General features: G+C 40.7%; 4 protein-coding genes across 5 annotated transcripts in view; 2 read left to right on the top strand and 2 right to left on the bottom strand.

Annotated features, from left to right (window-relative positions):
- Positions 1 to 26,272, top strand: part of LOC113451238 (uncharacterized) — a 176,876-nt gene that overhangs the window by 106,057 nt on the left and 44,547 nt on the right. The window lies entirely within an intron of this gene.
- On the top strand, positions 1,599 to 11,996 carry LOC113451245 (uncharacterized). The gene is made up of 5 exons (XM_026722617.2): positions 1,599 to 2,634; positions 2,778 to 2,913; positions 3,726 to 3,808; positions 4,796 to 4,922; positions 7,130 to 11,996. The coding sequence occupies exons 1-5, from the start codon at positions 2,224 to 2,226 to the stop codon at positions 8,734 to 8,736; spliced, it is 2,364 nt and encodes a 787-aa protein (XP_026578402.2). The 5' UTR covers positions 1,599 to 2,223; the 3' UTR covers positions 8,737 to 11,996.
- Positions 18,793 to 19,794, bottom strand: LOC148126639 (uncharacterized). Its single transcript, XM_087927647.1, has one exon. The coding sequence runs from the start codon at positions 19,543 to 19,545 to the stop codon at positions 18,793 to 18,795; it is 753 nt and encodes a 250-aa protein (XP_087783773.1). The 5' UTR covers positions 19,546 to 19,794.
- The window catches only part of LOC148126636 (vomeronasal type-2 receptor 26-like), a 142,237-nt gene continuing 139,423 nt past the window's right edge, over positions 23,459 to 26,272 (bottom strand). For both annotated transcript variants that reach the window (XM_087927799.1, XM_087927798.1), the window contains exon 6: positions 23,459 to 25,005. In XM_087927799.1, coding sequence (XP_087783925.1) covers positions 24,080 to 25,005 — 926 coding nt within the window. In that variant the 3' untranslated portion in view covers positions 23,459 to 24,079. The remainder of the gene's footprint in view (positions 25,006 to 26,272) is intronic.

The raw sequence follows: 26,272 nt of genomic DNA, 5'->3' as shown, positions 1-26,272 counted from the left end.
TAGGGGAAATATTCTGCCTTTTTAGTATATCCTGAAATATTCCATTTTCCTAGGAGAGGGGTGGGTTTTAACTTCCAACAGTCTATTGACCAATAATTGATGGCCGTATTGGTCTATTGGTTCATTGATAGGTCAAGACCTTATAGTCCTTTTCCAGTGAGCACATTCATATGCCTCCTTTCTCAGTGTTTTTATGAGGGAAAATTTTATCTTACGAATATAACTTTCTACCACAGCTTTGTCCATTGACTGATAATTGATGGCCATATTGTCCTACTGGTTCGTTTTTAGTCCAGGATCTGTCCCGGGTCAAGTTCTTCTCCCCTCAGCGTTGCCAAATGGCGGGTCTTTCCGACAATCTTTCCTCTCAAACTCCTTCAGGCTCCTCTGCTTCTCCCCGGGGATGGCGGGAACTCCTTCCTCCTTGCTTCCCAACTTCTAAAGTCACTCTTCGGATGAAGCTTTGGGTCCTGGCCGGTTCCCTTCCATCCTGCCTCCTTTGAGCGGGCTTAAAAAGCCGCTAGGTCTAAGGGAGCTGAGGGGAGCGCGGTCCTCGCGGTCGCGGCCGAGAGAAGAAGCGAGCCACGATCAACTTCAAGGAGGGCGGCGGGCAGTTTTAAGTCTGCACAGCAACCGCAGACGCCTTCAACCCGCGCTGCACTTCCATTGGCCAACCAGCCTGCCCCTCGGCCAATCTCGACGCGGGAGGCGGGATCCTTGGCGAGAAAGTGGCTCGCCTACTTATACTGGGAGATCGGGGTGGGGTGGGGGGTTTCGGCTGCCTGTCCTGCTGGAGGCTGAACGTGGGCGGAGCCGGAAACAGGAGTGCCTCCTGGAGCCTTTAGGGGTGTCTGGTGCAGGTGAGTCCGGGATGCGGGGTTCGCTCTGGATACCCGCGGACCTCCTATTCTCCGGCCGGAGCAAGCAGGGGTCTCTCGATCCGGAGTGACTCTAGCTCCTCCCAGGCAGGAGGAGGTGGAAACAGCGCGCCCTCTGATCCACCCGAACCCTAGTGCCCCTTCCCTGCCACAGACCACCCCCCCCCGCCCCTCCCCGCTGTAGATCCAGGAAAGGAGCTGCAATACTATGATTAATGTATGTGTATGTATATATATATGTATACACACATATACACAAACAAAATGTATATACATATGTACATATACGTATGTATGCATATACATTGTGTGGGTATGCATGTGTAGACATGTATGTTTATTTTATGTATTTATTTTATTTGTCAAGCAATTATAAGATAACAGATATAAGTATAAACATAGTTATGAGTACATGAAATAGATACATATAAGAAAAATAAAAAGAAACAATAGGACAGGGACGGTTGGTGCGCTTATGCACGCCCCCTACAGACCTCTTAGGAAAGGGATGAGGTCAATAGTAGACAGTCTAAGGTTAAAGTGTTTGGGGAAGAAACCACAGAGTCAGGTAGAGTATTCCAGACATTGACCACTTCTGTTGCTGAAGTCGTATTTCCTGCAATCAAGTTTGGTGTGGTTTACCTTGAGTTTGTATCTCTTGTGTGCTCTTGTATTGTTATGGTTGAAGCTGAAGTATTCATTAACAGGTAGGATATTGCAATGTATAATTTTATGTACTATACTTAGATTGGACCAAGGGTGGCGTAGTTCTAGGTTTTCTAGTTCTAGAATTTCAAGTCTGGTGGCATAAGGTATTCTGCAATGAGTAGAGAAGTGGAGAACTCTTCGCTCCTTTCCTAGATTTGTAGCATGGGAGAGACTCTGGCAGGGAAGAGGCACCAGGGGTCATGGGATCTCTCACACACACACGCACGCACACACATGGCAACTAGACTTTCTCTGTTCTTGCTTCAAGAAGTTTCACTTCTCATCCAAGAAGCTTCTTTAGAAGCAAAATGTCTTCAAGCAAAAACAAAGAAAGGCCAGTTGCCTTTTGGGGGAAAAAAAGCACCTTTGGGACAATACACGGAGGGTCTTTTCCATTATTTGCATTGCAGGTTGGGAATATGAGGCAATTTGCGGCTCTGAAACTCTTCCTTGTACAGAGGCAAGAAAAATGGAGCTGGAAAGATGAATGAGCAGCCTCATTGTTAAATTCATCCTTACAATTTTTATAAATTTCCGGTCCTGAGAACAAGAGGATAAAATCTCATAACTTGAGAACGAAAGAAGCTTTAAAGACTTCTTTGCTATTTGGGAATTGCAGTTGAGCCCAGAGGGAAAAATGAACCGAGGAAGAGCAGCTTGGGAAGGATTGGCACTTTGTGGTTCTCTTCATATGGAAGGCAGTGCGATAATTCAAGAAAAGGCAGGATTGAAGATCCAAAATGAAGAAGCAGTCATTTTCGGTGCAAACAGACAACCCTTCAGGGAGTTCCACTACCAGGATGCTGAGGGTCCCCGAGGACTCTGCAGTCGTCTTCATCACTTTTGCAATCGATGGCTGAACCCTGAAAAGCACACAAAAGCTGAGATGCTGGACATGGTGGTCCTGGAGCAGTTCCTGGCCATCATGCCATCGGAGATGGGGAAGTGGGTGCGGGAATGCGAACCTGAGACCAGTTCCCAGGCAGTGGCCTTGGCCGAAGGGTTTCTCCTGAGCCAGGCAGAAGAAAAGGACCAAGGAGAGATGCAGGTTGGTTTCAAGGGGCAGGGTGGGAATTATTCCAGTCTTAAATATTTGGGGCATTTGTATATGGCCCTGCCCAAATGCTTTTAAATCAAGATGGTTCTGTATTTTCACATGCACTTCGCACCCTTCTTTGTTGCTCTCCACAGTTGCAGGTGGAGGAGGCGTCCTTCCTGCGGTTAATCACCGAGGTTCCTAAGGCCAGAAGGGATCCAGTAAATCTTCGTCAGGACAATTTCCTTGGGGGAATCTCTCCAAAGGATCTAAATTGGGATTTGTCACCAGGTAAGGGAGTGTCATGCCCCTGTCGGAATTTGATTCTGAGGGGGAGGCTGAGCAGCTGACAGGGAGTGGGAGTGTGGCTCCGTTGGCTGTGGAAGAAAGTGGGGAAGGGCACAGTCTGACTGGGCGGAGCAGGGGAGAGGTAGAGCAAAGCAGAGGGAATTTGGAGGATGATCCTCTTCATCCTAGGGCACACAGGGAGGAATGGAAAAGGGAGCAACGTGAGTTGCGTGACTTATGGGGGAGGAAAGGACCCCGATTCCCTTCATCAGCTGCAGCTGGGAACACAGTGTTTAAAAAGGAAAGCTGCACACAGCAACTTGTTGGAAGCAAATCATGAGTTATCTGTTACTGTTGAGGTTTATCTGGGTTCCTGCCGTCTTTTCAACTGTGTATTTTTCTGGCCTTTCAAGTCTGGAATTCTTTCTCCTGCCCTGTCAAGTTAATTGCTGCAGCGCGGTTTGTGTGGATTTTTATTTACAGTTTGTATGTACTTTGTTTTCGGACTTAATTTCAAAGACTGTTCTTGGGAGAGTTTTTTCTCCAGCCGAACGTAACCTGGACATTGGGGGCAAAGTTGGAGGTATTAAAGGGACTCTTCTTACTTACGTGACCGTGCTGCTTTTGTGCCATGCCCAGGGAGGATTCCTTCTGATGCAGTGAAGTTCTTCCTCAACCGGTTTTCATTCCTGTTCTTCTAAAGTAAATGGCCTGTATGCTTCCAGCGATATTTGTTTCTATTTTACCTCTGCATTTATAAAGCATTCTTTTTTAACTAAGAAAAAAACACAATTTCCTCCATCTTTTGGTTGCAGAGAACGGAATCATATACCAGGTGGTGTTAGGAGAAACATCTCTTTCTGGTGAAACTGAAACCAATGCTGGGCTTCCAGGGCAGGTAGGAGGAAAATTTCCTGTGCCCCCCAAAAGTGTAAATATCATTAAAGCAAGAAGTATTCAGTCCATCTCTCTACCCCCTCCCCCCAGAAAATTTAATCTCCGTTTCAATTTGGTGCCGTTTCCAATTCTGGACATCCACCTGGCTTGTCCTTATCTTGGTCAGCTACTTTCCAATAGGATAGAGTTGGAGCAGCTCTGGAGGATGCTAAAAAAGAGCTGGAACTGATGGCTCAGGAATGAGTTTTTGGTTGGGCATTCAGGGGCATTGAGCCCTGGGAGATGTAGTGAATTTAGTCAACCTTTGGGACCAAGGTGGTGCCAGAAGATGATGGAGAATGAAATCATTCCCTGTACTCTCTCGCATTCTGAAACCAGCCAGGAAAATATCTCCGGAGATTCTTAGTCCTCCATGTCATAGTTGTCCCAAAGGTGCTTTTTTCAAGAGGCAACAGGACTTCCTTGTTTTTCTTCGAAGATGTTTCACTTCTCATCCAAAAAGCTTCTTCGGCTCCGAATGGATAGAGGGGAAATGGAAGGATTTCTACTCCTTGCAGACGGATGGTCATTTGCCTTCTTTTTAGAGAGTCATTGAGGCCGCTTGGAGATTTATCTGTGTTGCTACAACACAGTCCTTTCAGTGCTCCCAAGAAAGCTCCACACCCATTTGCTCTACTCAGGTGAACCTGGTGACGCAGATAAACCTCCATATGGCCTCAACTACTCTAAAAGGACTGCAAATGACCAGCTATCTGCAAGGAGCGTAACTCCTTCCATTCCCCTCCATCCACTCAGAGCTGAAGAAGCTTCTTGGATGAGAAGCAAAACATCTTTAAAGAAAAATTTAGAAAGTCCAGTTGCCTCTTGAAAAAGCATCTTTGGGACAGCCAGGAAAACATTTGTGAATTTCATTGCTTCAAAGGTTTCTGAGAAAACTTTACTTTCTTCAGCTTTTCTATTAGTAAGAAACTTTTCCTTCCTCTTTCAGGGTACCATATCATTTAAGGAGTTGTTTGTCTTCTTTACCAAGGAGGAGTGGGACCTGCTTGATCCCAAACAGAAAGCTTTGCATGGAGAAGTCATGCTGGAGACCTCCTGGAATGTAGCTTCTCTGTGTAAGAAATCCCCTATCCAAATATGGTGTTTTGTAATTGGAAGCCATCTGTTTTAGAATAGAATACCGTGTTTCTCATATAATAAGGCCGGGTCTTTTTTTTTTTTTTTTGAGCCCCGAAAAAATGGCTAGGCCATCTTTTCGGGGGTGACTTAATTCCCCCCCCCCCTTGCATCTTCGGGCGGGCGGGCAGCGACGGCTTGGATGTTGACCTCGGCGTTGGTGGGGCACTTCATATTGGGGTCAACGCAGGAAGCACCATATCCAGGTGTGCAACAAAAGTGCTTCCTAACAGCAAGCCCCCCCACCATTCCCCCCCATTTTGCATGTTTTAATATAGGCCCTAATTTGGGGGGAGGGGCTTAATTTCATTTCATGCCTATAAAACATGCTGGGACTTCCTATTGGGGGAGGCCATATTGTTGGAGAAACAGGGTAGAATAGCATAGCATAGCATAGCATGGAACAGAACAGAACAGAACAGAACAGAACAGAACAGAATAGAACAGAATAGAATTCTTTATTGGCCAAGCGTAGTGGAACACACAAGGAATTTGTCTTGGTGCAAATACTCTCAGTGTACATAAGAGAAAAGATATATTCGTCAAGAATCATAAGGTACAACACTTAATGACAGTCATAGGGTACAATAAGCAATCAAATCATCCTAGGAGCCAGTCAATATAAATCATAAGGATACAAGCGACAAAGTTACAGTCATACAGTCACAAGTGGGAGGGGATGGGTGATAAGGAGTGATGAGAAGGTTCTTTCTTTTATGATTCTTTCTAAGGTATTCTACACTTGAGATACCAGGCTGGCCATTTGAATCTGTGAGCTACAATCCAGACAGTGAGCTTCAAATAGGCAGCCTTTGCAAAGTGCTACCTGTTAATATTTGATACTGATTTGTTGGAGGTGGTAGGCATTAGTCTTGGTCTTTATTGACCTTCAAGCATAGGTATCTTCCTCACTGGATGTTCTGCGTTCAACCCTTCGACTATGCAGTGCATTTAGCTTTGCATAGGCTGACCTTCAGGAAAGGAGGCCTTACCTAGGTATATATTCCATTTTTCTATGTGGTCTCATACTTTAGAGGTAGTCCTCACTTAATAACCGCTTGTTCAACAATTATTCAAAGTTACAATGGTGCTGAAGAAAGGTACGTTCAACCAGCCCCCGAAATTACAGTCATTGTTCTTCCCCCACAATCAGATGATCAGAATCCACAACCACAGGAGCACTTTACTTCCACCCCCCCCCCCACAGCTATCTTCCCCTTTTATATCTTTTTTGGACCCCTGTACTCTGTGGCCCCTGCTGCCCTAGCTCACCTTTGCCATCTTCTTATAAGGTAGTTGCTGGCTATATAAGGCTTTCTTCTCCAAGTTGTGCACAAGTGTTTCCTCCTGAGACATAGAGAAAACGGCCTCATATTCTGGCAGCCACCTTGTGAAGAACTAAGAGTTGATAGTGATTTTGATTCTTTAATTTGGATCAAACATGTGTCCAGGGATTCACGATGGGCAATGCAAAAAATGAAAATTTAAAAAAATGTTTTGCTCACTCAGAGTATTAGAACTCAGGATTCCTCCATTAAATGTAAATGTGGGATTGATTGGTTGATTGATTGACTGAAAACACATAAGATTTTCTTCATGTTGATTTGGGTTTTGAGGTCTTATAGCAATAGCACTTAGATTTATATACCACGTCACAGTGCTCTGCAGCCCTCTCTAAGAGGTTTACAGAGTCACCATATTGCCCCCAATAATCTGGGTCCTCATTTTACCAACCTTGAAAATATGGAAGGCCGAGGCTGTCAGGATTCCAGCAGTTACCCCAAAACCTTGAGCAGGTCAGGATCGTAGTGCCGAATTGCAGGCAGTCGGCAGTCAGCAGAAGTAGCCTGAAGTATTCATTCTAACCACTGCACTACAATGGCTCACAGCACTATACTCATTGCCACTGGAAGTAAATCCATCCACTTTATTATGGTTGTATTTTTCTTTATGCGAAAAAGACTGATCTTCCAACTTTCCAGCGGTAGAGCTTTCTCCGGAGACTCGGGTCTTTGCGTGTATTTGAAATAGGATAATTTGAATATGGTTGTTTGATTTCTTGGTTGTCCCATGTTATTTACATGAGGCTTCTCTATGAGAAAGAGAAGGAATAACTTTTTTCCATTGTTTTTTCTCTCTTAATCAGGTAATGAGCAGAAGAATGACATTTACCAGGAACCCGAAGATAAACCTTTACAGGTTTTTAAGGTTAAAGTGGGAGAAGAAACCATCCAAAATCAATGGCAACCAATAAGTGAAGATGGAATCCAAATAAACGATCAACAGGGAATAAACCATTCTCCTTTATGTCTGGAAATCTATGATTTGCTGACCCAAGAAGATCTTGATAGAAAGAGGATGGGGCAGGATTTAGACTTTAATAAAATATTTGAAGAACAATCAAACTTCACTCACCCATGTGAATGGACACAGAGAAGGAACTGGTGTGATCAGAATCCTCCATCTTATTGGGGGGATGAAATGGAGAAAAATGCATTAGAATGTAAGGATTATGAAAACAACTTCAACTACCTCTGCAAACCTATTTCCCATAAAATGAACCGCCTTGAAGAGAATTCATACAAATGTATAGTTTGTGAGAGGAGCTTCACAAGGAATGACAGACTTATCACCCATTTAAGAATTCATACAGGGGAGAAACCATACAATTGCACAGACTGCGGAAAGTGCTTCACGAGGAACGATAAACTTATCGCCCACACTAGAGTTCACACAGGGGAGAAGCCATATAAATGCACAGAGTGTGGAAAGAGCTTCACGAGGAGTGATAAACTTGTCAACCATATCAGAATCCACACAGGGGAGAAACCGTATGAATGCTCGGAGTGTGGCAAGAGATTCACAAAGAGTACAGATCTTACTGCTCATAAAAGGATCCACACAGGGGAGAAGCCCTATAAATGCACAGAGTGCGGAAAGAGCTACAGTCACTCTAGTAATCTGAGTACCCATAAGAGTATCCACAAAAAGGAGAAACCGCATAAATGCACGGATTGTGGAAAGAGCTTCATAAGGAGCACAGATCTTACTTCCCATAAAAGGATCCACACAGGAGAGAAACCACATCAGTGCATGGAATGCAGAAAGAGCTTCACTCACTACAATACCCTTACTTCCCATAAAACCATCCACACAGGGGAGAAATCATATAAATGTTTGGAATGTGGAAAGAGCTTCAGGACAAACAGTTCTTTAACTTCCCACAAAAGGATCCACACCGGCGAGAAGCCATATAAATGCATAGAGTGTGGAAGTAGCTTCCGGACAAGTAGTTATCTTACTTCCCATAGAAGAATTCACACAGGGGAAAAACCCTATCAATGCCCGGACTGTGGAAAGAGCTTCAATCTTTCTAGCACCTTTGCTTTCCATAAAGCGGTCCATACAGGGGAGAAACCCTATCAGTGCATGGACTGTGGGAAGAGCTTCAATCATCCTAGCACCCTCACTTCTCACAAAAGGACCCACACAGGAGAGAAACCCTATCAATGCACAGAGTGTGGAAAGAGTTTCAGTCACCCTAGCACACTCACTTCCCACAAAAGGATCCACACAGGAGAAAAACCTTATCACTGTGTAGAGTGTGGAAAAAGTTTCAACCACTCCAGCAATCTTGCTTCCCATAAAAGGATCCACACAGGGCAGCGACAATATAAGTGCCTAGCATGTGGAAAGGGTTTCACTCAAAATTCTCACCTTATTTCCCATCAAAAAATCCACAGTGAAAATTAACTATATAGGGTAAATGCATAAATGTGGTAAAAGCTTTCATTTTGGGGATTTGATCTGATTACCCATGAAGGAAAGTGCATGGAAAATTAACTGGAGTGTGTGATGGTTCATTTTAGTTTCCCACAAAAGGAAGTATTTGCATACGCCAATTCACTACTAATTTATCTGTGATCACACCTGGCCTTTGAGGGTAGGCAATATCCTATCTTTCAAAAACTGGTTGTGCCGAGGAGGAAATTAAAATTTGATTTTCAAGTAGCATGTGTTGTGGATCGCCAGCAGATGGCAGCAGTATCAGACAGTGAGGAAGAAAGGGAACCAGTCAGGGAGTCTGGAGAAGACTTGGATGAGGGTCCTGCGTCCGATTCAGGGACGGGGCCAGGACCATCTGGGAGTGGGGTGCTGCCTTTGGAGCCTTGCAGCAGCAAAGCAGAGGACCCAGGGGAGCCTGTTCCCAGTGAACATGTGCGCAGAGCTGCTAGAAGGTGAGAGCAGCTGAAACAGAAGGGGCGACTAGGGAGTAAGGCTGGGAGGTGATTGCCCCTCCCATAAGGGATAAAAGTCAGACCTCAATGGCGAAAGCTTTGCAGGAAGCAAAGCAGTTCAATAGATTCTGAGTCCTCCTTGAAGCTCTGTGTATTCTGGTCATTTTTTTTCTGGTACTTCGGGTGGTTTCTGTTATAATTAATTTGGATACTTCTGTTTTTGGCAGCATTCCACAGCACTGACAGGTGTGTGCTTATCTTGGGATTGGTTCTGGCTGTGAACGAAAGTAATTCCCAGCATTGCATTAAAATAGGTTTTGCTTTTAAAATAAGTTTTTGTTTAATGATGTCTGACGAAGCTTGGGTCAGAACAGTATAAACATCAGCATATTAAGTATACTTTATACATTTTCTGTCTAGTATTTTTAATGATTTGTCTTTTCATGTTAAGAGTTGTAGGCTGTTGATCAACCTCACAAGTGACTTTGAGAGCCACATCCAAATTTTCCAAGGGCCCACGTGTGGCTCTTCTCTCCCTATGATTGTGCAGAGTTTACTCTGAATTCTCTGATGATAGGTTTGATTCTGGTTTGAATTTCTTTTTTTTTCCTCCCAAGCAATGTATCAATTATTTTATACATACAATCTTATGAAAGATTTTATTAAGCCTAAATATAAACCTAACAGAAATTAATATATAAAGGAAAAAAGAAAACAAATCCAAGAGAAAGTTAAAAGTGCAAGAACAGAACAAAGTGTTGATTTTTAAATGAAAAATTGAAAAAAGATACAAAGGAGTAGCTTCCCCTTTTTCCTCCCTGTTCCCCCTCCTTCCTATCATGCTGGTAAGTGTGTGCTGCCAGAAGGGAGGCAGTGAATGAGTGGCCAACAGGTGTAGAAGTGCCAAGGAACTGAGGGAGCATGCATAATTTTTCCATTGATCTCCCTGCAAGCTTCCTATAAGCAAAAACTTTGCTAGTGGGAAGGTGACAAGGAGTGTCAGCTATCATATCCGTTCCTTCCAAGCTCCCTGTGGACTTGTGAGAAGCTGTCAGGGAATATTGAAAAGGAAGATCATCTTACCACAGCCGACCATGGCAACACTGAACAGTGCAGTGCCGCTAAAATGTCAAAATTTCCCCCAAATTTCATTCCCTTGGAAGTAGCAATAGCAATAGCACTTAAGACTTATGTACCGCTACACAGTACTTTTACAGCCCTCTCTAAATGGGTTTACAGAGTCCGCATATCACCCCCAACAATCTGGGTCCTCACTTTAAACATCTCGGAAGGATGAAAAGCTGAGTCAACCTTGAGCCCGGTGAGATTCGATCTGCCAAATTGCAGTCAGCTGGCAGTCAGCAGAAGCAGCCTGCAGTACTGCATTCTAACTCCTGCACCACTGCGGCTCTTCAGTAATGGGTCCTGGCATTCTGTAAGTTAGCTGATTTGAGGGATCTTTGTTGACAAAGTTTTGGCCTGTGATGTAGCATTTCACCCAGTTGAAGGTTACAAAGTATCAAGACACAAAAGTATACTAGAATGTTAAAATGGGTGTCAGCAATTAAAGACACTGAGCTTATCAGCTGAAAAACTGTCAGCCAGAGTTTGAGACCCGATCGTTGCATGACGGGATGAACTCCCATTGATTGCCGCAGCTTCTGCCCACCTAGCAGTTTGAAAGCATGCAAATGTGAGTAGATTAATAAGTACCATTTTGGTGGGAAGGTAGCAGTGTTCCATGCACTATTGGCATATAGCCATGCTGGCCACATGACCACGGGAAATGTGTTTGGACAACACTGGTTCTCTCCCAAGAAACAGAGATGGGCACTTTGCCCTAGAGTTGGACACGAGTAGACAAGGAAGCCTTTACCTTTTTTTAGAGCTGTTATCGGTTGTGTCATAATTTCGGAGACATTTTAGAACAGAACAGAACAGAATAGAATAGAATAGAATAACAGAGTTGGAAGGGACCTTGGAGATCTTCTAGTCCAATCCCCTGTTTAGGCAGGAAACCCTACACCTCTTCAGACAAATGGTTATCCAATCTCTTCTTAAAAATTTCTGGTGTTGGAGCATTTACAGTCAGAGGCAAGCTGTTCCACTGATTAATTGTTCCAATTGTCAGGAAATTTCTCCTTAGTTCTAAGTTGTTTCTCTCCTTGATTACTTTCCACCCATTGCTTCTTGTCCTCCTCTCAGGTGCTTTGGAGAATAGCTTGACTCCCTTTTTTTTTGTGGCAGCCTTTTTCTTACCTAAACAGAGAAACTGAACGTCTAACGGCAAAAAAGCAGTGGGTGTAATTTGCAACTTCCTGCTAGCTTGACTATGTCTGACTGCCCTCCTGCAGTGAATGGTGGGACCAGTTCATCCTGGCATCCAGAGGGCTAGGGTAGGACCAACCTACTGAATTTCTAGATGGCAAAGTGGGGCACCGATGCAACCACAAATTTTTCAAATTTAAATCCCACAGGAGTCATGGGTTCTAGATTTTGGATGCATTCTGTAACTTAGCTCATTTGAGGAACCTTGGTTAAAAAAAAGTTTTGCCTTGCAATGCACCATTTTGACCAGTTGCAGGTTACGGGCATGAAAATTTTTGTACTATATAAATAATCTTTTCTCTGATTATTAAGTTATCTCAGAAGTTCCATCATTTTTATTAACCATTCTTCCATTGTAGGTAATCCTGAAACTTTCCATCTTTGTGTATATAATAATTCTGCTGCAATTACCATGTACAAAAAATAAAATTCCATGACTTTTCCCAACTTTTTTTTTAAATTTTATTGGTTTTTAAAAACAAACATAAACAAAACATAAAAACATCAAGCTATCTTCCATAGGTGTACATACAGTGTGCCGGTTGGTTTACAAATTGTTTTGTGCTTCCATTTTGTAGTCTTCAATTACAATTACATTGCATATAATCTCATATTGTCAATCAGAAATTAAATACCTTAGTATCATTATTAATCAATCATTTGACTATACTTTTATTCATTCATGTCTTACAAGATAATCATAATTTACTTAGTTTATTTTATAACAGTTCATATTATCATCCCAAACCTATCCTAAAATCATTTTGTAGATATAATAAGAAAGAAGTACATCTTTATATATTTATTATTTTCTAAAAGTCTACATATTTCATTACTGCATTTTATTGTCTAACCATTGATAGAAAAGATCCCAAATTTTATAAAATTGTTTATCCTCTTGTTCTCTAATTTCAAATGTCAATCTACTCATTTCAGCACATTCCAATATTTTCTTAATGATTTCCTCCTGTGATGGTATTTTCTCATTTTTCCAGTTTTTAGCAAATACAGTCCTAGCTGCTTAATACATTAATACATTTACAATCAGGTATTTCAAATCTTTACTATGTATTTCAGGTAAAATTCCCAATAAAAATATCTCTGGTTTCAAGTCTATATGTTTTTCTGTCATTTTTTCCAACCACATGTGGATTTTAGTCCAGTATTTTTTAGTGTCCATACAAGTCCACCACATATGGTAATATGAGTCAGGTGTCTGATGACATTTCCAACATTTTTCGGATTTGTTCTTGAACATTCTTGCTATTCTTGTCGGGGGAAAATGCCACCTGTAAAACATCTTATACAAATTTTCTTTATATGCTGTTGACGTTATTTTATAATTTTGAGACCACAATTTTTGCCATTTCTCTAAATGAATCCCATATCCAAAATTCTTCCCCCAACCAATCATAGTATCTTTAACTTGTTCTTCTTCTAGTTTAATTTCTAATAAATATCCATACAATTTTTAATCACCTTTTCATCAGTATGTGTCAAAATCTTATCTAAGTCAGTCAGTTTATCATAGAAACCTTCTGTTTTAGAATCTTTATCATACCTTGAGTGCATTTGCGCTTAGGAAAACCAATTCATCTTTATATCTTGTTCCTCTAGTTTTTGCATAGATTTAAGTTCACCCTTTTCATTCAAGATTTCACCATATCTAACTGTTTGTTCCTTTTTGTATATTAAAGGATACGAAAATGCTTCAATAGTCGATAACCAGACTGGAATTTTCAAATAACATTGTCTTTTAATCTTCTCCCAGTTTAACCACAGAGATTCCCGTATATAATGTCTTCTAAAATACCCCTGTGTTTTAGTTCCTTTATACCATAAAAAAGCATGCCACCCCAACAACAAATCATGTCCTTCTAATGTCAACAATCTAGTATTTCTTAGTGTTATCCATTCCTTAACCCAACTTTTGTGGATGATTCCTAAAAGAAAAATCTGTGGTTTCAGTTGTATATTAATTGTTAAAAATGTCTGAATTGGTATTTGGATCCAAAATTTTCTAGATTTGTTATTCATCCACCAAAGATGATAAAATGTCATTTCTTTGCTGTTCAGATTTTCAACATAATGAAGTGCCTTTATACATTCTAAATGATTTCTAGTGACATACCAATGGTACACTACCTTATAAAAATGTTAAGATTATAACATAATGTAAATTTCAATCCTTTGAAACATATTTTCCCTTCATTTCGTCTATATTATAACCAATATTTTTAGCCTACTTTTATCATGTTTTCTCACTTGTTCTTCCATTTCAAATTTCAATAAAAGTTTATACATTTTAACAATTACATGTTCATCATTTGTGCAAAACTGTATTTCAAACTCAGTCTTAGAATATTCTTTAATAAGTTATTTTGTGTGTACTTTAAATCATCCTCTTAAAAAGCATCTTTCCTCGAATATTTCATAAAATTAGATTTAGGAATCATTATTCCCATATGTCTTGCAATTTGCTTGCACTTGAAGCCAAACAGTGGGTTCCCTCTGTAAAATTGGTTGGCCTATGAACTTATCTCAAAATGCTAGAAAATTTTAAAATGTGCAGAGGCCCTGTATAGCCAATTTGTATAGCCAACCAATAAGGAAAGATTGTAATGTTTGTTGAATGTTCATAATGTTGCCTTTTTAGACATACTGGTTATGATTAATTACAAATAGTCCTTGACTTACAACCAGAATTGTGGCTGTAAGTTGAGGGACTTGCATGACCGGAAGTAATTTTCCAGCCTTTTTCACTGCAGTTAAGTGAGCACGGGGGTGAATTAAGCAACCTCGTTCGTGCAGTTGTGTGATTATTAAGAGAGGGCAGCATGACCATTTACAATGGCCAAGGGTGCTTTATGGGCTGCAAGGAACTCATTCTGTGGCTGTCATAACTTTGAACAATTGTTAAAAGAACCAGTTAAGCAAGAACTACCTTTAATATAGGTCAGGGGTGTCAAACTCAAGGCCCGCAGCACCTCAGGATCGATGCCCAACGCAGGAGCACCTCAATCTGCATATCTAAACATCAAAGTTTCCTCGTTATTGTATATATCTCTACTCACAGACCTCTAATGATGTAGACTACCTCCAACTATTGTATATGATTGAATGAATAAATTCTACTTCTAGAAGCTGCCCATTTGTGTTTATTGGGTATTATGTTTATTTGTTATCCAGCTCAAAATCAAACCAAGTAAATTCTTGTAATAGTAGAATCCTCCTTGGACACGGGGAAGGGTGTAGGTGTGCCACAATGAAAGACCACATTTTCTAAGGGGCTAGCAGAAGAGGGGTCTCATCTCTTTGCAAACGAGCTCCCCGCTCTTGCTGGAAGCAAAGGGGTTGCTGAGAGGGACCTTTGCATAACAGCCCTTAATTCTTGATCCTTCTTCCCAATATATTAACTGCAAAGAACACGTCTTCAAGTTGATTCCTTTTTTTCCAAATTCCAGGAGGAACAGAAAGGTAGACCAATACTCAAATGCAGCTCATCAGTCTGGAACTCACATTATGTATCTGATATTAACACAGTTGAGAAAGTCCAGAAATATTTCACAAGAAGAGTTCTCCACTCTACTTGTTGCAGAATACCTATGCCACCAGACTCGAAATTCTAGACCTAGAAAACCTAGAACTATGCTGCCTTCAGTCCGTTCTTAGTATGAAATTCGAAGGGGAGTCATAACATAAAATCATACAAAATCATACATTGCAATGTCCTACCTGTCAATGAATACTTCAGCTTCAACCATAACAATACAAAAGCACACAAGAGATACAAACTCAAGGTTAATCACACCAAACTTGATTACAGGAAATATGATTTCAGCAACAGGGTGGTCAATGTCTGGAATACTCTACCTGACTCTGTGGTTTCTTCCCCAAACCCCAAAAACTTTAACCTTAGACAGTCTACTATTGACCTCATCCCTTTTCCTAAGAGGTATGTAAGGGGCGTGCATAAGTGCACCAATATGCCTACCGTCCCTGTCCTATTGTTTCTTTTATTTTTCTTATATGTATCCATGTATTCATAACTATGTTTTTACTTATGCCTGTTATCTGGTAAGCAATTGACAAACCAAATTAAAATAAAATAGATTACTCATTTTTCCTCTTCCTCCTCCTCCCCTTTTTCAGGAGCAAAACCAGGATTAGCCTGGTTATGCCTTGATGAAAAGCAAAGGCTGTGCAGAGTAGTCCCATGGAGAGATGGGTGGCAAATAAATTTAATTAAAATTAAGTCTCTTGAGAAGAGGTTGGACAGTTCACTTGCCTGAAATGGTATAATAAAGTCTTCTGCTTGAGCAGGAAGCTGGACTAGTAGGTTGCTTCCAGTTCTATTTTATTATTTGCATCTCTTCCACTGCATGCAAATCCTGGATTGGTTTTCTCACCAGGGGAGCAAAATGGGGACAGAAAGCAACTGTCAATAGTGGATTTTCTTCTCTAGTATTCCACCTCAGGCTGATAGCTGTAATAACTCCTTTTGCCTCTGTCTGTCAGATCTGCCACCTTCAGCTTCTATGCTTTGCCAGCATCCTGTCATAAATGCTAGTGGAGAGGAAGAGGCAATGTAATGTGAAAACGAGAATGGGACACAATGAATCAATGCAGAGGAATCGAAATGAGATTCGCAGTGTTTTGATTTCCACCATTTCTATTAAGTTGTGTTTTTCACCACCATTTCAATTAGAGCACTCAAGATGCCACCCTGAATCATACATACATGGAGTAGTGAGGCTCTCTAAATCAATCAAATAATAAATAAAAAGAGTAGAACAAAATGAAATCAGACCTCCAGGAAAAACCTATGAAACATGTTTTATAAAAGTTACACATTCAGCAATTACAGATATTATAAAAAGATCAAATTGTTTAGAGAGAGTACATAATGAACTCAAAGCAAACCCGGCACAATACAAAGAGAATATTTATAAGATGTTTTACAGATTGTACCCCCCGCAGATTGGAGAAGATGTATCCCAACATGAATCCAGCATGTTGGAAATGTAGAAAGAAAGAGGGTACCTTCTACCACATGTGGTGGTCCTGTTGAAATATTGGCTTAAATTAAACAATGCAAGAAATTCTTAAGGAACAAGTAGAATTGGAACCAGAACTATTTCTGTTAGGGATATTCAAAAAGAAATGTGGAAAAAAATATAAAATATATTGTATTACACATCTTAACGGCTGCTAGAATAGCTTATGCTCAATGCTGGAAGCAGAACTGTGTATCATCAGATGAACTGATTATTCAAAAAATAATGGCATGTGCTGAAATGGACAAATAGACTTTAATGATACAAGAGAAAGAAGAGTCTGAATACTATAGAATTTGGGGGAAATGGTATAATTGGATTGAATTAAGACAGATAGAAAATGAAGGAATTAAAGATAAGCAACATAGATTAAATGTATATATTTGCACAAAATTGTATATATTTGTAAATGTGCACAAAAGATAGTAATGTATGAGATGGGTGTCACAAAACTGTTAATGTCATGATATTTATTTTTTTGTTTTATTTTTAAAATATACAAAAGACCAATAAAGTTTATTTTTAAAAATTGCAAACCTGTGTCTGGAGAGCTGAGACTTCATATAAAGAAAACCCCAAAATTATTACTAAACCAGATAACCTAATTTTATATCTTTATATTCCGTTCCTTCTTCTTAAATGAAGACCATTCACAGACCCCTTCTAGTCATTCTATTATTTTCAACCTATGTGTTTATCTTACCAAAATCAATTTGAAACTAATGCTTCAAGAATGTCACTCATTTATTGATAATCAAAAAATATCAGTATAAACTTTAATTAGGGACCTGCTGAAGAAGCAAAATGAGGCCAATCCTGGGGGGACTTGTTCTTTTACTGCCTTTCTTTGGGCCATAACTGCTAAACCAGGTAGTTTTTTTTACAATTTAGATAATTCAACTCAATTAAATCTGGTAGTTTTTGGATTGATATTAGGTGGTCCCATTTAATAATCAGGGAAGATCTAAAAAAACAAGTTAGGGACAGATCATCATGGAGAAAGAGTCAACACTGACTTGATGGTACATCAATTTAATAATCAAGCAACCATCTTTAGTGCCAACAGCAATTTAGAGACCCTATTCAATCAAATTGCATCCTAGCCAGGGAGGGGAGCTGTGACTCCCCTTGACCCAGCAGGGGGTCTTCCCCTTTTTCACCACCCCTACAAGGTGGCTCCGGCCCCGTTTGGGACCCTCCAACAGGAAGACCATGAATTGAGGCCGCGCACAATCGCAGACTCCGATCCATCTTCGATGGAAGTGCCACTGGAAGACCTCCTGTATGGATCCTTTTGTGGGATGTAAAAGAACTGTTTGTACTGAAGCTCTTGCCACACTCGGTGCATTTATATGACTTCTCCCCTGTGTGGATGGTTTTATGAGAAGTAAGGATATTGGAATGAGTGAAATTCTTTCCATATTCCATACATTTATAGGGTTTCTCTCCCGTGTGGATCCTTTTATGGGAAGCAAGATCTGCGCTTCTCATGAAGCTCTTTCCACACTCCAGGCATTTATGTGATTTTTCTCCTCTGTGAATCGTTTTATGGGTTCTAAGGTTACTGGAGTGATTGAAGCTTTTTCCACACTCCAGGCATTTATATGGTTTCTCTCCTGTGTGGGTCCTGTTAGGGATACACCCTAGCAGAATCTGCACGGCAGGCAGGCAGGCAGGCAAAATATGTGAGATAAACGTTTTTGTAGCTTACACTCAGTAAAACAGATACACAGAGCTAGTTAAATAGTTTATTCCAGTAAGAGTTATAGCATAGTCATACTGTCCATATATCATTCACTAGTTCAGTCCGTCCAGGGATTATTCAGTTGCAAATTCCAGTGTCGAAAAAGAGAGGTCAGTAAACTTACAAATATCAGTCCAGTAATATATCTCCTCGCAGTAGAGATATGAAGAAGTCAAAACTCCTTTCTTCCTTCAGCAACTCAGCAGTAGGGAAAACACACAGTTAACAAACCATCAATTCTTCAAACCAGTCAATCGTCAGGAATCGTCAGGTTCTCTTGCTCCCTCTTATGGCGGTTCACAACCGCACCCAAAATTACATGCTTTGCAGTTTAAAGTGACACACACTTAAACTTACAATCATAGTTTATATATATTATTTTACCCAAACTACGTTAGGTAACCTATGTTATTCCTAACAGATCCTTTTGTGAGAAGTAAGGCTATTGCATCGGCTGAAGCTCTTTCCACTTCTTCTCCCTTTTGTGGATCATTTTGTGAGAAATAAGGCTACTGGAGTGACTGTAGCTCTTTCCGCATTCTAAGCATTTAAACGGCTTCTCCCCTGTGTGAATTCTTTTATGGGAAATCAGTGTGTCATTCCTTATGAAACTTTTTCTACACTCCATACACTGATACGGCTTCTCCCCAGTGTGGATTTTTTTATGATAGTCAAAGCTACTGCACCTGTTAAAACTCTTTCCACATATCATGCATTTATATGGTTTCTCCCCTTTGGGGATAATTTCATGAGATATAAAGCTTTTGGAGTGACTGTAGCTCTTTCCACATTCCATGCATTTGTATGGTTTCTCTCTTGTGTGGATCCTTTTATGGGAAATAAGTATGTTGTTACTCATAAAGCTCTTTCCACACTCCATGCATTTATATGGTTTTTCCCCTGTATGAATTCTTACATGGGCAGTAAGTTTATCGTTCCTTGTGAAGCTCTTTCCACACTCTATACATTTGTACGGATTCTCACCAGTGGGTTTCTTTGGATGGGAAACAAGGTTACCGGAGTAGTTGAAGTTGTTTTCATAGTCCTTACATTCAAATGCTTTTCCCCCCATCTCATCTCTCCAATGAGGAGGGCAGCTCTGATTATACCTGTTCCCTTCCTGTCTCCATTCACATGGGTTACTGAAGTTTGATTGTTCTTCAAATATTTCATCACAGCCTAAATACCTTCCCATCCCCTCTCCATTAAGATCTTCTTGGGCCAGCAAATCATAGATTTCCAGAGAAAAAGGAGGATTTTTCCCCCGTGGATCATTTAGCTGGATTCTGTCTTCACTTTTTGTTTGCCATTGATTCTTTTCTCCCACTTCAACTTTTAGAATCTGTATTGGTATCTCTTCTGATTACTGATAAAACTCATTCTTCCGTTCATTGCCAGCTTGAGAGAGAAAGAAACAGGGGGGGGAAAATACAGTTAAGCCATCTGTTAGGAATGATAGTCACCTAACAATTGGGTTGGAAATATATAAACCATGATAGTAATTTAATACTGTATCTTTTAAGAGAATGCTGCAATTGTGATTGGCTGAGGTTCCTCCAACGGCCATAAGATGGAGCCAAAAACCTGGTTTCTTTCTCCTTGCATTTCCTGTTTTGCCCTATTGCCTGATCGTCCTTTTACTTAGATTGCAGTGAGTTTTTGCAACTGTTAGCAAACTCCGTTTACTGAACTCTGTTTATGATACTTGGCTTCATTTTTGGATTATCCCTGGACTGATACTAACTGCTTTAACTGTGTATGATTTGGACTGTTTGTTGGACTTTGTTTACCCATTTACTGAAAGTAAAACTTACGTTTTACTATTCAGTGTATCTGTATGCTGGTCGTGTGTTATTCAATATCACTCTCTGTTGAGGTAATTCCCCGTTAGGAGAATGAACGCATACAGGGAGATGTATTTGAGAGGAGTGTTTGAATAATACACATACAGCACACAGATACACTGTACAGTAAATGTAGATTTTTACTTCCAGAAACGTTAAGCAAAGTCCAAAATAGGCAGTCCAAAGTCATTCACAGGTAAAATCAGTCAGTTTTCATCCAGGGATAATCCAAATATCAAATTCCAGTGTCAAAAACAGTTCAGTATCAGACTTACATTAAATCCAGTAATATCGGTCAGTTAAAAGAAATGGAGCAACAGCAATACTTTCCAACAGAAGGAAACAGAGTAAAAGGAAAGGTTTCCTTGTCCATCCTCTCTTGGCACCCTCAGGGTCCGAAAGGCTGATTAACTTCATTGCATGTCCCAGGATTCAATGCCCGTGGAGACCCAGACCACAGATTTGTTCTGGATGCATCAGTTCCAGCTTTGCCTTCCATCCCTCAGAGCTGCTCCAGCTCTGTCTTTTCATTGTAAGGGAGCTGATCAAGAAAAGGATAAGCCCTCACAATGGACAAACGGCTGCAAAAGTTGATGGAGTTAACAGAGGTGGCTTAATTCACTTGCTTTGATTAAAGAAAATAACACAATTCACTTTGTTTCTACTTGGAAACTGCTTTTGGACTTTGTTCTTGAGGGAGAAAAAAAAATGAAACTTTGAATTTAGGTTTTGCTCATTAAAAAGAATTGTTATAGAAATGGCTAATCTAGTCTATCTACCGTGTTTCTCCAACAATACAGCTTCCACCAATAGGAAGGCCCAGCATGATTTCTAGGCATGAGGTGAAATTAAGCCCCGCCCCAAAATGTAGGCCTATTTAAACCATGCGTTTCCCCATCATTTCTCACATCGTTCGTTATGGAAGCCATTTTTATCTCCTAAGCTCCTCCTCTCTCTCTCTTTTTAGAAATAGCTGGGAGAGTGGAGAAAAATATAATCTTTATCTTTTCAACCTTCACATAAATCCATTTTCCCTTAGTTTGGCCAGAAGGTGAGCTTGCAAAGATTTCTGTGTGGAGATCCCATTGCTGAAAGGAAAACCTGACCATGGGGTTGCTGGAATGGTTGTAACTGAAAAACTGTCAGAAGTGAGAGGAATCAACGAATGAACAGCTTGCCTTCACAAGTTGTGGGAGCTTCATCACTGGAAACTTTCAAGAAAAGACTGAACTTCCACCTGTCGGAAATGGTAGGGTCTTAACATTTTTTTTATAGTGTAGTGACCAAAACTTGGTGCAGTATTCAAGAAGTGGTCTTAATATATTGGCTTTATATACTGGTACCTATATCTCACATGATCTTGATTGAAATCCTCTGTTAATGCAACTTAGGATTGCATTGGCTATTTTGGCTGCTGCACATTGCTGGCTCATATTTAACTGGTTGTCCACTAAGACTCCAAGATCCTCTGTCAACTCGTAAAGCTTTCCTGGCTTGCTCTTGAATTGCCCTAAGAAGGAGGTGGGGAAGAGATCTGATGGGAGCAGTTCAGTTGCTCTGACCAGAAGCGCATTCCACACATACCTTTTACCAGATTGTGTCTCAGGTTACCAGAGCCAGCTGGGGAGGCATGTTTTCTACAGCCCACAAAAGTGCTGTCAGGCTCCATTAGGGATGATAGATGGTCTGAGCCCGTCAGCACCTTTGCAGGAGCCATATCATCAGAACACTGATGATGATGATAGGTACTCCCAGGTAATTGCAACATCTCTAGTGTGGGAGAATCATGACCTGCGAGGAGCTCCTCAGTCATCTGTAACTTGAAAGGAAACTCCTGTCTGTGTTTGATGGATTGTTGGACTTAATTTAATGATTCTGGCAAAGCTGAATTGAACAAGCAACTGTGATGAAGGAACAGGCGATGGGGGTGTGAAGTTTAACTATTTAGTTTATACTTGCGAGGAGATAGAAATCATGAGCGATGGATAGGTGATAGGGAAGGAAATAGTAGACTTATTAAGTAAACCAGATGATGGGAATAAGAGGTGATTCAGGGAATAATTAAGGGCGTGGATAGGAGATAGAAGCGTTTAGGGGGGGTGTTTATACCTTTAAATAACACTGTAAGGCAGAGGCTTCCAGTGCTAACCTAGACCGGTTGGAATACCGTTCTTGTAGGATGGAAAATTTGTTGGTTGACATTAAAACCCCTTGAAACCTGCTTCCTTCTCTGCATGATGGTTTGTGGTTTGTGTGCCAATCTGCAAGTTTTCAAAGACTGGCTGAGAGAAGGTTAAAATGAGAGAAGAAATAAACTGTTCAGAATTGGAGACTTTGTGTACCTCTCCACAAAATACCTAAATTTGGAGTTGCTATCCAAGAAACTGGGTCCCAAATATATTGGTCCATTTCCAGTGACTAAAATAATCAACCCTATCGCAATACAATTAAAATTACCCTCAAGATTTAGAAAGATGCATCCAATTTTTCATATTAGCCTCATTAAACCAGCAAATATTCTTAGTTCTGAAAGCCAATCTAAGCAACCCGGTTTTCAAAGACTGGCTGAGAAGTGCTCCGTTGGAGAGAGTGATTTATGACACACCCTGGGAGGAGGGGGGAAACAGGGTCATAGGTGGGCAGTAAATTACGTAGGGCAGAGCTGACTAGACTTGGGAAAAGTGCCAACATGTTGCTCCTAATAAATAATTGGGTTTTTGTCGAAACTTGGCTTGAGGCTCATGAATAGGGCTTCCATCAGAACCCTGACACCCTCTCACAGTTAATGCTACTAAGCCTAGTTTCTCCCAATCTATACGTGTACTTTAAAGTGCATGTGTGTGCAAACACACATACACTAGCGGTGGGATTCAAATTTTTACTAGCGGTTCTTTGGGCATGGCTTGGTAGGCATGGCAGGGGAAGGATACTGTGAAATCTCCAGTCAGAGGTGGTATTTGCTGGTTCTCCAAACCACTCAAAATTTCCACTACTAGTTCTCCATAACTGGTCAGAACCTGCTGAATACCACCTCTGACACACACACACAACACAAGCACCGTGATATAATGAACACTAGAAAGAAAAATATAATACGTCAGACCTTCTACAATAAAACATATTGTACAAAGCAAGTACATGTATGTTATAGTAACTAAAAGAAACAGAATAAATGGGCAGGGGAAATAACTTGGAAAAAGAGAAAAATAAGATTCATATATTTTTAGTATAACATTAATGTAGTCCTTCAATTTATTACATCCAGACCATACAGAAACATATTCTTCCATCATTTCACTTTTGGAATAGGAAGACATTTAAAAAATTGATCACAACATACTGTATTTTGGTTCCAATTCTTAGAAGCAGAGAAATATTTGTTTCGTGTTTCCATCTATATGAAATAATTTTCCTGGCTGAGTCACAAGACCTTCATAAGATGGCACCTTCCATATTCAACATCACTTTTACATACTCGATTTTCTCCCAGAACTATATCAACATATAGAATCTAATCAATATTTAACAATGCTTTCAGATGAACTAAGTTTTAATGTTTTTCAAACATTAAGTATTTATTTTAATGTTTGAAAAGTATTTTAACATTTTAATGTTGCCTTCGTAGTGCACCATTAGATCAGTTGTTGGGTGGAGGGTGTGAAAATAAAGGTCTGGTCACTGTCCATCTTCCCCAAAAGAGGGCAAAATTAGGCAAACCTGCCCTTACAGACTTCTAGAGACATTTGATCATATGCACTTCCCCCAGTGGTGGAAGCATAGAATGCTACCAACAAAATTAACAAAGCTAACTTCTCTGGAATATGCCAAGGGAACCAACTTGTTTTCTTCTCAAACAATTTTGAGAAGGTTGTGACAATTGTCATGCTATTTTGCATTCACTTTCAAGCCATCTTTACTGTTTGCTGTTAGATGCTCCTTTGTATTCAGATCTGGCCTCAGAATAATAATGTAGCACTTGGGGATGAAGATACATCCCAACAGTCCAGTACTGGAGGCCAAGATGGAGAAGACCTGCACAGCCACCATGTACTTCCCTTTGGTACTCAGGTAGGTGGGCACAAAGGACAACCAGACGCTGCAGAACACCAGCATGCTGAAGGTGATCAGCTTGGCTTCATTGAAGGCCCCAGGCAAGTTCCTGGCCAGGAAAGCCACCACAAAGGAGATGGCAGCCAGGAAGCCCATGTAGCCCAGGACAAGATAAAACATAACAACAGAACCTTCATTGCACTGCAGGACAATCTGATTGGTCTGAGAGTGTGTGTCAGACTCAGGGAATGGGGGAGAAACTCCCAGCCAGACGATGCAAATGACAACTTGGAGACCAGAGCAAGAAAGGACAATGGAGTTGGCCAGAGTCTTTCCCAGCCATCTCCTCACAAAGTTCCCAGGCTTTGTGGCCAGGAAGGCGAGCACAACCATGATAGTTTTAGCCAAGACAGAAGAGACAGCGATGGAAAAGATGGTGCTGAAGGTGGTTTGTCGTAGAAGGCAGGTGATTGGCTTTGGAGGACCAATGAAGAGGAGGGAAGTCAAGAAGGATAGGAAGAGAGAGACCAGGAGGAGATAGGAGAGATCCCGGTTGTTGGCCTTGACTATTGGAGTTTCTAAGAATTTGATGAAGATTGCTAAGACAGAGACAGTGACCAAAGATAAGAAGATGGCAAAGGAAGCTAGAATCATTCCCAGGTCTTCTTTGTACGACAAGAAGGTTATAATTTGGGGGATGCATTTATTTTGGCCTTTATTCGGATGGTAATTTTTTGGACATCTTGTGCACTTCTCTGCATCTGGGGAGGAGACAGGCAAGACCTCAAATATTAATGTTACATGATCATAATAAAGCTCTCCTTTTTTGCTTACTGTCTACAAATAATAAATTATGGCTACAATAAAATCCCAGATCTGTAAAGGGGAAAAAGGTGTTGAAAGTTCTCTAGTAAAAATGAAGGAAACCAGCCAAGATTAACAAAAAGGATATGCTTGGTGAAGGCAGGAGTGGAAATAAGCTGGCTGGAGTAAAAAGGAAGGTCCCCAAAAGGTGAAGAGCTTCCTAAGATCTATATCACCAGACAGCTTAACCCTCAACATTATACTAATCCAGATCATAACAGTTGAGAACTCCATTGTCTCAAGCATACTCCTTTCTCAAAGATTTGTCTGGTGTGCTAATGGGGATCCTTTCTTGAGAATCTGGATGCACAGGGCAGATACTTATTTCATGACCTTGTTGAATCAGATTCAGCCAGTGGGATCAATTAGATGGGAATTGGTTGAGAAACTTACACGGAAACCTTTTGAGAGTGCTGTAGATAGTACGAACGACACCTGAGAAAAGGGGGCATACAAAGAGTCAAGAAAGTGATTTATGGGTGGGTGATTTATGCCCATTATCTTGATCTTTTGCCTCCTCCTCACCCATGGAGACCCCTAATTCTAATGATTTTCAACATATGTTGAGTGCAATTCAATCCAGCCTACCATCAGTGATTTACATAGTCTCAGTAAGCCATACATGTTTCGTGAGGTGAGGATGAGGTGACAGATGTTTATTTTTATAAAATGCTTTCTCTACACTGGTATAAATAGACTTAGCACTTAAATTCATATACCGCTTCACAGTGCTTTACAGCCTTCTCTAAGCAATTTACAGAGTTGGCATATTTCCCCCCACAATCTGGGTCCTCATTTTACTGATCTCGGAAGGATCGGTGGCTGAGTAAACCTTGAGCCTGGTGAGATTTGAACTGCCAAATTGCAGGCAGCTGGCAGGCAGCAGAAGTAGCCTGCAGTACTGCACTCTAACCACTGTGCCACTGTGGCTCTTCTCTATAGATATTTTGAAAGCAAGGCAATCTATAGATTTATGGTTGTTCAGCTCCAGGTAAGTGAATGGTGTCCTTGATGTGTTTGCGTTGTTTATTACCTATTATTTAAATGGCAGATTTTTTTTCACACAATGGGCACACCCTGAGGAATTGGCTCTTTGGACCCCTGTTCAGGGACAGTTCTTTTATCAGTTCTTCAAGCAAATATTTTTCTTTTGTATTCATGGAA

This window comes from Pseudonaja textilis, chromosome 2 (assembly GCF_049901715.1).
Source record: "Pseudonaja textilis isolate UNSWEBS1 chromosome 2, rPseTex1.2, whole genome shotgun sequence".
In the NCBI taxonomy this organism is placed as follows: Eukaryota; Metazoa; Chordata; class Lepidosauria; order Squamata; family Elapidae; genus Pseudonaja; species Pseudonaja textilis.
Note: the sequence above shows the minus strand (reverse complement) of the source record. Positions and strands in the feature narration are given on the sequence as shown.